This window comes from Piliocolobus tephrosceles, chromosome 20, assembly GCF_002776525.5.
Source record: "Piliocolobus tephrosceles isolate RC106 chromosome 20, ASM277652v3, whole genome shotgun sequence".
NCBI lineage: Eukaryota > Metazoa > Chordata > Mammalia > Primates > Cercopithecidae > Piliocolobus > Piliocolobus tephrosceles.
In genome coordinates, this window is record NC_045453.1 from 24,778,493 (window position 1) to 24,793,334 (window position 14,842).

General features: G+C 45.7%; 1 protein-coding gene across 1 annotated transcript in view; it reads right to left on the minus strand.

The window, feature by feature from the left end:
* Nucleotides 1-300: 300 nt before the first annotated feature.
* Nucleotides 301-14,842, minus strand: part of ZFP64 (ZFP64 zinc finger protein) — a 98,500-nt gene continuing 83,958 nt past the window's right edge. The window contains exons 7-9 of the mRNA XM_026455146.1: nt 14,427-14,489; nt 4,809-5,060; nt 301-1,550 (exon numbers count right to left, since the gene is read on the minus strand). Of these exons, the coding sequence (XP_026310931.1) occupies nt 841-1,550; nt 4,809-5,060; nt 14,427-14,489 (1,025 nt within the window). The 3' untranslated portion in view covers nt 301-840. The remainder of the gene's footprint in view (nt 1,551-4,808; nt 5,061-14,426; nt 14,490-14,842) is intronic.

Below are 14,842 nucleotides of genomic sequence, written 5' to 3' on the forward strand. Positions count from 1 at the left end.
GTATCACATATCCCAGCACCAAGCTCAGGGCCCACTGGGCCCCTAGACTTTTCTCTCCAAATAGAAGTAAACAGAATTTTGAATTCCACAACAGACAAGCACAGGCTGGGCTAGTTAGCTTGATCTTTGGCGCCACCTCCAGGTCAAACTGCATTTCCTTTTACTACAGTAGGAACTCATTGAGAAATGCAAGGTGCATTTATAATTAAGTTACTGAATGGGGTGGGGGCTGGGGATGGAGAACCTCCTACCATAACTGTCTGTGGAGGACTGCAAAATTGAGTATTCCTTACATCATGCTACCATGAGTCTGCCTTTTTTATTGTAAGACAACGGGTAAAAGAAACCACACAAACATAAGGCAAACACTTAGAATTTCACCCAGGTTATGAAATAGAAGTTTTCCAGCAACCCCAGACCCTTCATGTACACCTTCCTCACCTTAACCCTTCCCACTATAAAGATTAGTTTTAGTTTTCTATATCGTCTCACTAGTTTAATAATTCCATCAGAGATGGATCAGTTTTAAAATTGGAATTCATTACGTAGAAGCTATCCCCATGGGACAGAGCAGGGCTCGGAGGATCCCTCCTTTGAATGACCAAGTCGACTTGCTCAGATAATCCTTGGAGGGAAGGGACAAATGCGAGAAGTGTCTCCACAGCACTGTTTTGCTTTCATCACTGTCACCCCAGCCATTGCCTCTGGAGGCCTGTGAAGTTGGAGAGGCCAGCTCCGCAAGGGGTGCCCAAAACCTGTCTCACTGGCCTCACACCTTTGGAGCGCTGGGCAACAGCACCGCTCAGAAGTTCCGACAGCTGACAACCCTCTTCGGCTGAGCTAGAGGTCTTGGCTGGGCTCTAGCGGAGCCTCGAGCTGCCCCACGGAGACCAGGGTGCTGAGCTGCCCCGACGCACCGCTTTCCGGTGGGAAGGTGACCAAGTCCGAGTTCTTGTTCTCGCTCTGATCACTGTGCTGCTTCTTGTGGCATCTCAGAGAGTCATCCCTGACGAAGGAGGCGCCGCAGGTCTCACAGCGGAAGGCCCTCTGCGTCACGATCTTGGCCACATGTTGCGAGCTGCTCTCTCTGAGCCCTTCCTTGCCCAGAGGGGCCCAGTTCTCCGTCTTGGCCTCGTCCCTGTGCACTTTGTCGATGTGCTTGGCCAGGCTGCTGGGCCGCTTCGTGTCGAAGCTGCAGAAGTCACACTTGAAGGGACGGTCCTTACAGTGGACTCTGCTGTGCACGCGCAGGGCGGCCGCGCTGGAGCAGGAGTAGCTGCACTCTGGACACTTCTCCGGGTGGTCGGCCTGGTGCAGCCGGCTGTGCTCCAGGAGGTCAGCCCGGTCCCGGCCCTGGAAGGCACAGTGCAGACACTTGAAGGTGTGCTTGATGCGGATGTGCGATTTGAGATTCGCCTTCATGGTGCAGCGGACGTCGCAGAACTCGCACTTGAAAGGCTTCTCCCCCGAGTGCACGATCATGTGCCTTTTCAAGTCCGAGCTGATTTTGAACTTGGCGCTACAGAGCCAGCACTGGAAGGGGGTATCCCCTAGCAATGGAAGGTGTGTTTCCATTAGAATAGGCAGGCAAAACAGTCCCTCCCACCCCAACCTGCCTCAGCACACTTGGCCGCAGTGAGATGGTTGAGTTTTGTGAAATCTACCTACAACCTCCTAAGGACAACACTTGTTGTGCATATTAATGCAATCTTCACTACAATCCTATGAGTGGGTACTGTTACTCCCACTTTACAGATAGGGCAACTGAGGCTCAGAGAGGTCAGGTTACTTGACTTAGGTCAAACAGCAGGGATTTGGAACCTAGGCACTATGGCACTCAAGTTCATACTCTTGATGACCCCTTCAGTTTCAAATCTAAACTCCCATTTAACTTGACATCCCAGAATTGAATGGGCAAGAAGAGGTGAGATTTAAATTACAAACAACTGCTTCAAATCAAGCTAAGACCTGTGAAGATGCTTACTATAGTGTTTAATCTATATGACATCAGTTATTGAGCTTGTATTTCAAGTTAAAGCTTCTTACTTTTATAACTACAGGCTGAATTTTATCTATAATATTAATACATAATTATGGCAGCAGGGGACAAATAATAAAGAGCCATGGTCTAGTCTCTAATTTAGAGTCCCATTCCCTGGAGATATTGCTAAGGGTTTCTACTTGTTTTGAAGGTTGTTGCTTTAAACATCAGTTGAATATACACAAAGATATAAGCATCTTATCCTACACACCCATCCTTTCCCTAACCTCTCCCTGCATTCTGGTGGTTGTGACTTTTACACTTTTTTTTTGTTTTTGTTTTGCTCTGTTGCCCAGGCTGGAGTGCAGTGGTGCAATCTCGGCTCACTGCAAGCTCCACCTCCCGGGTTTACGCCATTCTCCTGCCTCAGCCTCCCAAGTAGCTGGGACTACAGGTGCCCGCCACCACACCCAGATCATTTTTTTGTACTTTTATAGTAGAGGTGGGGTTTCACCACGTTAGCCAGGATGGTCTCAATCTGCTGACCTCGTGATCTGCCTGCCTCGGCCTCCCAAAGTGCCAGGATTACAGGCGCCCGCCACCACACCCAGCTAATTTTTTTGTATTTTTAGTAGAGACGGGATTTCACCATGTTAGCCAGGATGGTCTCGATCTCCTGACCTCGTGATCCGCCCACCTCAGCCTCCCAAAGTGCTGGGATTACAGGCGTGAGCCATTGCGCCCGGCCGACTTTTGCGCTTTTAAGCTGAGTAGTAGCCTCACATCTTAGTCCATCAGCTTGAGATGTTTTGAGGATTCACTCCTCTTCTCCACACTTAACTCCTCACTTGTTAGAAGTAGCTTTCTTTTCACCTTTAAGTAAAAAAAAATTTCCATTCTGTCTGGTGAATTCTCATACTTTAATCATTTTCAGATTTCAAGTTCAGAAGCCAACTATAAATAATTTAAATGGTGACTAGGAATGTGATATTCATCGGAGCCAAACACTGCACCAGGATTACAATCACTTCCTTCTAAGTCTGCTGTCACACTCGGGCCAGTGGATGGGGTAACCCATCAATATAATTTTGTTTTCTTTTCTTACATGCTGCTCATCTGGGGGCACATTTTAGCTTGCTTCTTGATTAGATTGTATTTCTGGAAAAAAGGCATCTCAATTTCAGAAGTCATCCACTCTCATAATTTTGTAACTTTCACAAGGAATTTTTTAAATGAATTTTTAAAACTTCTGATTTAGTTTCTCTTGACCTTCTATACAAGTATCAGCCTGATATTTCTCTTTGCTGCAATCCCAGTTAGCCATATTCAGGTATTCACATATCAAATATCTCATGCCAGATGTTTTCTCCCTTCCTTTGCTAGAGTTTATCTTCTAGTAACTCCCACTAGCATGGTGGCTGGGAGTAAAGTCTTGAGTCCTTGCACATCATTCTGTTTTGCCCTCACACTTGAGGTAGTTTGGCTGGGTATAGAATTCTAAGTTCAAAATCATTTCCCAACTCTTGAGGGAGGGTACTGTTCCATTGTCTCCTAGAAGCCAATACTACCCAGACATATTTCTAAATATAGATGTCCCCTGTCCACTCCCTTCCATCCTGATTGGAATCTTGTGAGCACTTTTTCTCTCCTGGCCCCTTAGAATTACGGACTTCATTTCTCATTTGATTTTCTATTTTCACTCTATTTTCTTCTCACTTCCATTTTCTTTTTTTCCTAGACCTGGTTAGAAACCAGACTTCAGGACTGGCTCTTATTCTCAGTTCACTCACCCAATTTTTCCCCCTAATCTCTGGGAAATTAATTTTATAGCTAGCAATCCTAGTTTTATTTCATACCTCTTTGTTCTCATTATCTCTTCATAGGTCTCTATTTGGATGCAACATTTCTGCCAGTGGGTAGACACCAATTAGAATGTGAAAATTATCCAAGTACTCTTACTTCCAGGATTAGTTATTGACTTGGCTCATTTTATTCCATTCATTTCCTATAAATGACTCATGATCCTTGGTTGACTGTATTTGGGGAAGTAGACTGGTTTAATGATTAGACATGGATGCCAGAGGTTTCACCTGCTGCTGGGTTAGTTGGGCAGTTTCGCCAGGCCTTGGCTAGTCCCCCAGGCTTTGTGGCCCTGGCTGTCTACATGCTTGTTCCAAGCTCAGAGCCCTCAGGGCACTTGGATATTGGCTGGAACATTGGCTCCCAACTGTGTGGCTGCCTCCCATTTGTCTGCTGGGATACAGCTTTCTATACTCATATTTAAACAGCACTATGTTCCTGTCTGCTCATCATTTTCCAGGAATTCATTGAAAATTTTCAACTTATGAGCATCCTTATGAATATCTCAAACCCCATTTTTCCATGCCACAATGGGTTGGTCCTATCGCTTCAATAGGCTCCCATAAAGAAAGGAAGGAAGTTCCTAAGGTTAAAAGTTTGTGATTTTTAATTATACTTAATGGATCTTGCTACATTCCCAATTAAGCCATGCAATCAGTGTGTACATTTACTGAAACATCTAGTTTATAGGCCTGACTGGAGATACATCCTTAGCTTCTTGGCAGTTATAGTGGGTATCCACCCCCAGCTGGATTCTATGTAGTCAAGATATAAAACCCAGCTGTCAGTCATATTTTACCAAAAGCTGCTGTTCCGGCAACAGAAAAATGACAAACCTCACAATTATCACAGAAGTTCCGAACTCTTGTACTTCTACCACACCAAGTCATTTAGGTTGCTTAAGTAAATGAAGGTTAAGAAATTAAAGAAAAAGTAAGGGACTGAGGTTTCCTGGTCAGGGACTCACCCGTGTGGGATCGCAGGTGGACGGTGAGCTGGCTGGAGTTGCGGCTGGCATAGGGGCAGAGCTGGCATTTGTACGGCCGCTCGTCAGAGTGGATCCGCAGGTGCTTCTTGAGGCTACTGCTGTCCACGGCAGCGTAGTCACACAGGTGACACTTGTGTGGCTTCACACTGGTGTGGCACCGCATGTGCATGGTCAGGTTGTCCTTCCGGCTGAAGCACTTGTCACAAAACTCACACTTGTGCGGTTTGTCTCCTTCAAACACATAAGGAGTCAAAGTTAAGGGTTTTTTGGTCAAAATGGCTACAGAGATTTGACCAAGATGGTAGCCTGGGCATATGGGTGTGCCGCCTCCTCCTCTCCAAATAACAAGAGAGGAAGATACTGAAGTCTACATCAGCATATTGGGAAATAAGAATGTGTATCATTCATTGATAGCTCAGAAATCCTAAGGGACAGATGACATAAAAATCAGATTGATGGAGGAAATTATAGGCCAAACCCTGTTTGGGAAAAATGGGAGTCATTTTAGAAGTACTCAGGATAAGAAGTAGAGCTGTAGGGATCTTGGACAGCTTCATGAACCACATAGAGAATGATCAGGTGGACCCCTTCCTCTCACTTCCTCCAAAGAGCAAGCAGCACGCCATTCCCCCTAGGCTGTTGGTCAAAGGACGCTGAGGTCAGAAAAAGAATCCAAGGGCCTGGTAGTTAGAGATACCAGGGATAGCAGAAGATCACATACCCAGAACATTTCCATCCAGCCATGTTTCATCACTACCGCCAAGCCCAACCATTCCAGGCTGATATCTAAATAAAAGTTAGTTTACCCAATAAACAAATGCTTGGGGAAAGCCAGAACCAGAAAGACACGCCCAAGTCAAGAACTTAGATACTAAAACAAAGGGAGGAAATGAAATTAGCGAAATGAAAACTATGGACATCAAAATAAAAGTTCTAATACGTTGACTAGCAAAAAGGATGTTGAATGACAGCTATTGGTGGACATATGCCATCATACATTTGTCCACACCCACAAATGTACACCACCAAGAGTGAAACTTGGCCAGGTGCGGTGGCTCACACCTGTAATTCCAGTGCTTTGGGGGGCTGAGGTGGGTGGATCGCTTGAGCCCAGGAGTTCGAGACCAGCCTGGGCAACATGGCAAAACCCTGTCTCTACACAAAATATACAAAATATTAGCTGGGTGTGGTGATGCATGCCTGTAGTTCCAGTTACTTGGGAGGCAGAGGTGGGACGATCACCTGAGCCCAGGAGGTTGAGGTTGTGAGCGGAGATCATGCCACTGCACTCCAGCCTGGGTGACAGAGCAAGACACTGTCTCAAAAAAAAAAAAAAAAAAAAGTGGACCATACTGTAAACTATGGTCTTTGGTTGAGAATGTTGTGGCAGTGCAGGTTCATCTATCGTAAAGATGCATGACTCAAATGTAATGTTGGTAATGGGAAAGGCTGTGCATATGGAGAAGCAGGGGGCGTATGGGAAATATCTGTATCTTCTGGTCTTTAGGTTCACTTTTGCTGTGAACCTACAACCGCTCTTATAAAATAACAAAACAAAAACAAAAAACCACCTATTAAGAAAAATCTTAGAAATGGAAGATACAGTTAAAGAATCTCCCAAAAGAACAAGAGGAAAAAGATGCCAAAAGCTAAGACATGAAAACTCATTCTAGATGGTCCAGGACAAAACAGAGAAGAATTATTTCCCAACACTAAAGACAGTCATGTATCTTATTTAGAAGCAGGGTGGTCCAATTTCAGAACCCTAAGAATGGTGAGATCTGGAAGCTTCTAGAAAGAAAACCACCAGCAAAATGCTCATAGCAGCATAAAGCTCCTCAGAACAGTAGATGCTGGCAAGACAGGAACAGGATCTTCAACTTTCTATAGAAACTGTTTTACTAGAATCTTATACTTGAATTAGCATTCAGTGAGAGGAGAACATAGTTGATACATGACTTGGAATCACACTTAAACAGTGTACACCAGAATAAAAAATAAGGGTGATGGTGAAGGTAAGATGGGAATATGAGAAAATAGTACAATGGAAAAAGTATAGCTTTCAAGACAAGAGAAAAACAACCATCAAAAGACTTGGTTGGGGCGACTGGGCACGGTGGCTCACGCCTGTAATCCCAGCACTTTGGGAAGCCGAGGTGGGGGGGGGGGGATCACCTGAGGTCAGGAGTTCGAGACCAGCCTGGCCAACATGGTGAAATCGTCTCTACTGAAAATACAAAAATTAGCTGGGCATGGTGGTGTGCACCTGTAATCCCAGTTACTAGGGAGGCTGAGGCAGAAGAATGGCTTGAACCCAGGAGGAGGAGGTTGCAGTGAGCCGAGATCATGCCACTGCACTCCAGGCTGGGTGACAGAGGGAGACTCCATCTCAAAAAAAAAAAAGACTTGGTTGGGCACAATGGCTCACATCTGTAATCCCACCACTTGAGTCCAGAAGTTCTAGACCAGCCTGGGCAACATAGCGAGACCCTGTCTCTACCAAAAAAAAAAAAAAAAAAAAGGATTAGCTAGGTGTGGTGGTATACCCTTGTAGTCCCAGCTACTTGGGAGGCTCAGGTGGGAGGATCACTTGAGCCCAGGAGGTGAGATCTGATCATACCACTGCACTCTAGCCTAGGTGGCAGAACAAGAACTCGTCTCAATGAAACAAAAAAACCAAACAGCATAAAATAAAAACCACATCAAATATCAGATAACTAGATGTCAAACTGAATATTATAAACAAAAATGTATTACATTTCCCTCTTAAAGATCTAAATTATAGGTCAGGTGTTGTGGCTCACACCAGTAATCCCAGCACATTGGGAGGCCGAGGGAGGAGGATTGCTTGAGGTCAGAAGGTTGAGACCAGCCTGGGCAACATAGGGAGAGCTCATCTCTAATAAAAGTATAAAAATATATTTAAGTTAAATTAAGAAAAAAAGCCACTAAATGCTCTGAAGATACGTAAATCAAAGTGATAGGAACAGAATAAGAAATTCTAGAAAAATGCTTTAAAAAAGTAGGAATATCAATTTTAGCATCAGGCAAAATAGAAATCATGGTGAAATTCATTAAAATCTTCATGAGAGAATTCAGTATGTAGATATAAGTCAAACTTTTATGAGTGTAACATGGCTTCACAAATGGTTTTTCAAAAATGTCAGCTTAGAAGTTTTAGAATGTCTTTTAGGACAGTTTTTGTCAAAATTAGATTACAAACTCTAGAAACAGGTAAGAGTTTCCTATTTCAAAACCTATAGCCATGGCTGGGCTCGGTGGCTCACGCCTGTAATCCCAGCACTTTGGGAAGCTGAGGCGGGCAGATCACCTGAGCTTGGGAGTTCGAGACCAGCCTGGCCAACATGGAGAAACCCCGTCTCCACTAAAAATACAAAAAAATTAGCTGGACGTGGTGGCACACGCTTGTAATCCCAGCTACTTGGGAGGCTGAGGCAGGAGAATGGCTTGAAACCAGGAGGTGGAGGTTGCGGTGAGCCGAGATCGCACCATTGCACTCCAGCCTGGGCAACGAGAGTGAAACTCGGTCTCAAAACAAAACACAAAACAAACAAAAAAAGCCTATAGCCTATAATGGCTTTAAAGAAGTTTGTAGACTTAAGTTCATGTTTAACAAAATGCTGAAATCAAGTGCACAGTAGGCACTTCAAGAAATCAAAAGACAGAATTGAGGCTACGTACAGTACTTGATCAATAAAGGTAAAAATGGTGCTTAAGAAGGAAGGCTTAGCTCAAAAAGAGAGGATACCAACAGACCAGGTTCTTAATCTCAACAGTCCTGGCAATTCTTTGATGTTTGGTGCTTTCCTCCGCGTTGTAAGATGTTTAGCGGCATCCTTGGCCTCCACCCATCCGATGCCAGTAGAACCCTTCCTCCCCCAGTTGTGACAACCAAAGATGTCTCCAGACATTGTTCCCTTGGGGGGTGAAATTGTACCTAGTTGAAAACCATTCCAACGGACTTTGGAAAAGCAGAAGGGGACTACGGATACACGAAAGTCAATCGTGACTATTAAGCAGAACTTTACCCCAATAAATTTAGAAGACTCCATAAGATGGGTGATGGTCCAGGAAGATGTAAAATTACAAAGTCTGGATTAAAAGATCGAAAACAAGGCCAGGCGCGGTAGCTCACACCTGTAATCCCAGTACTTTGGGAGGCCGAGTGGGTAGATCACGAGGTCAGGAGTTCGAGACCAGCCTGACCAAGATGGTGAAACCCCGTCTCTACTAAAAATACAAAAATTAGCCGGGAGTGGTGGTACGTGCCTGTAATCCCAGCTACTTAGGAAGCTGAGGCAGAAGAATCGCTTGCACCTGAGAGACGGAGGTTGCAGTGAGTGAGATCGCGCCACTGCACTCCAGCCTGGGCAACAGAGCAAGACTCTGTCCCCCCCCCCCCAAAAAAAAGATCAAAAACAGGCTGGGTGTGGTGGCTCACACCTGTAATCCCAACACTTCGGGAGGCTGAGGCAGGCGGATCGGCCTTGACTTGAGGTCAGGAGTTCGAGACCTGACTGGCCAACATGGTAAAACAGCGTCTCCATTGTAAAAATACAAAAATTAGCCAGGCATGGTGGTGCATGGCTGTAATCCCATCTACGCAGGAGGCTGAGGCACAAGAATCACTTGAACCTGGGAGACAGAGGTTGCAGTGAGCCAAGATTGCACCACTGTACTCCAGCCTCGGCAAGAAGACTCTCTCTCAAAAACAAACCAAAACAACCTGAAATGAAACAGATCGGTAACAATGAAGAATTATGTTAAAGATCTACTCTCCAAGGTGAATTGTTTATTGTTTGCAAGTATGTGCTGTAACTTCTGTGGAGAATTATGCTTCACTGTCCCAGCAGTCTCTGGTTTGGGCATGACATACTCTGGCTAATGAAATATGACAGAAAGTGACAAGAATTGTTGTCAAGGGCCACTGTGTGGTTTCTCACACTTGTTTCTCTTGCCCAAGATACCCTGCAGTGTTCCAAATCAGGAGGTTTTTTTTTTTTTTTTTTTTTTTTTGAGACGGAGTCTCGCTCTGTTGCCCAGGCTGGAGTGCAGTGGCCGGATCTCAGCTCACTGCAAGCTCTGCCTCCCGGTTTACGCCATTCTCCTGCCTCAGCCTCCCAAGTAGCTGGGACTACATTAGCTGGGACTACAGGTGCCCGCCACCTCGCCCGGCTAGTTTTTTTGTATTTTTTAGTAGAGATGGGGTTTCACCATGTTAGCCAGGATGGTCTTGATCTCCTGACCTCGTGATCCGCCCGTCTCGGCCTCCCAAAGTACTGGGATTACAGGCTTGAGCCACTGCGCCTGGCCTCCAAATCAGGAGATTTAACAAATTTTTTTTACAGATGGAGTCTCACTCTGTCGCCCAGGCTGGAGTGCAGTGGCGTGATCTCGGTCCACTGCAACCTACGCCTCCCAGGTTCAAGCGATTCTCCTGCCTCAGCCTCCCAAGTAGCTGGGATTACAGGTGGCCACCACCACACCTGGCTAATATTTGTATTTTTAGTGGAGATGGGTTTTGCCATGTTGGCCAGACTGGTCTTGAACTCCTGATCTCAGGTGATCCACCTGCCTCGGCCTTCCAAAGTGCTGGGATTACAGGCGTCAGCCACTGTGCTTGGCCATCGGGAGATTTTTATCTGGGGTCTGCATGTAAATTTCATGGTCTAAGATCTGATATGGGAAATGATTACATTTTTATCTCCCCTACCTCTAGCTACAGTTTAGCATTGCCTCCAATTATGGATGTAGGCAATAAACTACACTAACAACAGTGCTGGAGATGCTCGTCAATGGACCTGAAATGTGGTCATACCACATTACAGTCACTGTAGTTCTCCAAGTTACCACTTATGCTCACTTCTGCAATTAGGGTAATTAATTTGCTAGCAGCTAGGCTCCTGACATTAAATGCAGGTCTCTGGGACTACTGTGCATATTAACCGCCTGGGCTTGGGAGTGTCTCATTAAGATGCAGATTCTGATTCAGGAGGTCTGCGGTGCAGCCTGGGTCCCTGCATTTTGATCTACCAAGCTCCTGGCTGAGGTGGACATTTCTGGTCTTTGTACCAGTTTGGGTAGCAAGGGTTTAAAGTATGAAAATTGCACATTTAACATTGATGATTATATAATAATATGGTTTTTTAAAACGTCATATATCTTATTAAAGACATCTTTTTGAGAAGAGTCCATCCAAATTGCCAGCAGTGCATAGCAGAACAAAGGTCAAGAATGCCTTCATCTGGCTGTTCTGGACAGAGGCAGATCTACCAACTGGGTCCTGGAGAGAAGACCACAAGGAATGCAGCTGGGGTGACTGCGGGGGACAGTGGCATATACGGAGCAGTCTTCAGTTGTCACTGAGGTTGACATCGCTATCTCAGCCTGATCTATACCTCCACCTATGCTCCTGAGGATTGGAGCAGAGGGGATTGTGTGCACGTTCTACCAAACTTTCAAGGAAAGGCGTTTCTATAGTCAACTGTTTCAGAGCACAAAGATTTTGCTTCAGCTCACTTTATAACAGCTATCTGATACCAATGCCAAATGAAGAAATGCAAATACAAACATAAATCCATCTTCTTTACGAAGCTAAATAAATGCCACAGGAGCTAGCAATACAGGGCTCGGGGGAACGGTGGCTCACATCTGTAATCCCAGCACTTTGGAAGGCTGAGGCAGGAGGATCACTTGAGGCCAGGAGTTTGAGACCAGCCTTGACAACACAGACCTCATCACTATAAAATAAAATAACATTAACTGGGCGTAATGGGGCATGCCTGCAGCCCAGCTACCGAGAAGCAGAGGCATAGGGATCACTTGAACCTGATCGCACTACTGTGTTCCAGCCTGGGCGACAGAGCAAGACCCTATCTCAAAAATAAATAAATAAATAAATAAATAAATAAATAAATAAATAAAAAATAAAAAGGAAAACGCAATACATTTGAAATGCAACGACTATTCCCAATTAAACACACACCTCAGAAAACCAACCTCAGAAAGCTAGAAATAAACTTGAATGCCATAAGTGATCTTAACCAAAATCCCAGGGCTTCTAACCCTACAATGATGGCGACATCAAAGCATGCCCACGATGAGGGAATAAGACGGATGGTTTGCGTTGACTGCTACTCTTTAATCTGAACCGAAGCACCAAAGCCAAGGCACACAAGGTCAAGTACAAAGTCATAAACAGAAAACTTATTTGCATATGTTAATTTATTTAGGCAATCCAAAAGAACCACATGTTAGAATCACTGCCTCCCACTTATAGCTGCGTCAGAGACACCCTGATCTTTCCCCTCTTCCCTTGGTAACAGAACCTTCTTTGCAGCTGGGCACACGAGCACACAGGAGAAACTTCCTTTTCCCAGCCTTCATTTCCACAGCTGGGGGTGGCCATGTGATTAAGTTCTGGCCAAACGGGTGAGCCCAAGTGATGTGCCTTTAAGGTGGCAGGAGGCCATTGTGGAACAGGCTAATGAGAGTTGCACCCTTGGGATGACAAAGCAACGCAAGAGCCTGGGTCTCTGAAACCACCAGGCTGGTCCCACACCAGCCTGATCACTTACACCTGGAACATCATGGGCCAGAAATAGTTTGGCTTTAAACCACCATTACTTGAGTCCCAGTAGTCACAAAGGATGCGACTTCTGGGTCACGCCCCAAGGGAGGAATACTGTGAGGCCCCCATGCCTCTTCTACTTTCCATTAGTTAAATTCAGAGAACTAAAGCAGTCACCTTGGGCCCAGAGAAGTGGCCTAACTTTGCTTACACTAGGGAGGTGCGTCTGCTTCCCCTACTCAAGAACAAGGCCTTACCTTACATGTCCTGGATCCCCAGCATGCTCTGCAGTACCTCAAGAAAACATTAATCCAGCCCCTGTACATCTCTTGGGGTTGACCTCAGCACAGTGAATGTTCCAGGCTTTTCATTCTTGTGAAGGTTATCTTGTGAATTTTAAGATTTTTGGCCTCCACCCATTGAATGGCAGTAGCCTAGCCCCAGTTGAGAACAAGCGCTCAAGTTATTTTCAGGATAGAGTCCCTCACTCTGAAATTCCTTAAACTGAGCTGCCTCATCTTTCCTCAAAGGGTTCCGGAATCTGCATGCTTTCACTGACATCGTCATCCTGGTAGTCTGTCTCTCAAGGTGAAGATCAAACATTTCCTTGCTAACACGCCTGTCATGATGCACCGTCCCCAGGCAAAAGTGGCCCTCTATTATAATGCCCTCTATTAAATATTACATAGGGCCTCTATTAAAAGTGACCCTCTACTATATTATTACAATGCCCATCTTTCTGGACAGAGACCGCCATCTTTGTGCAAAAACCTCTATCCTCTCAGTGAAGGGGCTCCAGAGGCTCATCTGGGCATGTGCTGCTCCTCCTAAAACCATCCCTCATGTCCCCTTGACGCTCAGTGTGGCCATGACTAAGTCCCGCTCAGGTTCCCCTAGGTCACAAGGGCCGCTGCTTCTGAGTCACAGCCCGAGGGAGGCACGCCGTGGGCCCCCTGGTCTGCTTCCATTGCCTGCTGGCTAAGAGATGCAGAGAACTACAGCACCTGCTTCAGATCCAGAAGCTAAGCCAAGTGTCCAGGATGGCAGAGCCATTGGACCAGCTGTGGACTATGTGCCTCTGAAGCTGTATTCGAGAAATAAACCAGATTACTTTTAAGCCACTGAGAGTGGTTTCTGAAAGAACAAACCAATATCCTCCCTCAAACACACAAGTATAGGATTTGTACTATAGACTAAGGGTTGGCAAAGTGTTTTGTAAAGGACTAGGTAATATTTTAGTGAGGATGGGCCTGGTGGCTCATGCCTGTAATCCCAGCACTTTAGGAGGCCGAGGCAGGTGGATCACCTGAGGTCAGGAGTTCGAGACCAGCCTGGCCAACATTGCGAAACTCCGTCTCTACTAAAAATAGAAAAATTAGCCGGGCGTGGTGGCAGGCATCTGTAATCCTAGCTATTTCAAAAGGCTGAGGCAGGAGAATCACTTGAACCTGGGAGGCGGGGGTTGCAGTGAGCTGAGATTGTGCCACTGCACTCCAGCCTGGGTGACAGAGTGGGACTCTGTCTCAAAAAAAAAAAAAAAAAAAGCATTTTAGGCTTTGTGCACCCTACAGTCCCTGTAGCAACTAACCCCTTGTAAGGCCAGAAAGCTGCAAACAATAAGTAAACAAAGAAGCACGCCAACAGGCTGGAGTTGCCCATGGGCTGCAGTTTGTAGACCCCTGGTATAGATCATGGCACTCCTTTGCTTCAGCACATCTTATTTCTCTTCTCAGCAGCTCGCTGCCCTAAAAGAAAGCACCTTCAAGAAGCCACCTTATTGCTCTTCTAAGATTACTATAGCCACAGGCCTCTGTGTAGCTCATCCTGGCAACCTCTTCATCGTCATCTCATACCCCTTTGTTCCTTCTCCCAAGCCCACCCTACTAGACTGAGTTTCACGAGGCAGATGAGGCAGAGACCGTCCTGTTCATTACTGTGTCCCTAGTGCTTAATTCACATTCACTTCCTATCTTCTTACTGAGCTGTTGAACAGAGTGGATACCTACCTGTATGGATTCTGAGATGGCGGTCTAAGTCTTTCATGCCATGCACAGTTTTGAAGTGGCAACCTACAAAAGAAAAATACAATTTTTTTTTTTTTTTTTTTGAGATGGAGCCTTGCTCTGTTGCCCAGGCCGGAGTGCAGTGGCACGATCTTGGCTTACTGCAACCTCCGCCTCCTGGGTTCAAGCAATTCTCCTGCTTCAGCCTCCGGAGTAGCTGGGATTATAGGCACCCGCCTCCCCGCCTAATTTTAGAATTTTTGGTAGAGATGGGGTTTCACCATGTTGGCCAGGCTGGTCTTGAACTCCTGACCTCAGGTGATCTGCCTGCCCCAGCCTTCCAAAGTGCTGGGATTATAGGTGTGAGCCACCATGCCAGGCCTGAAAAATACAATTCCTTTTTTTTTTTTTTTTTTTTT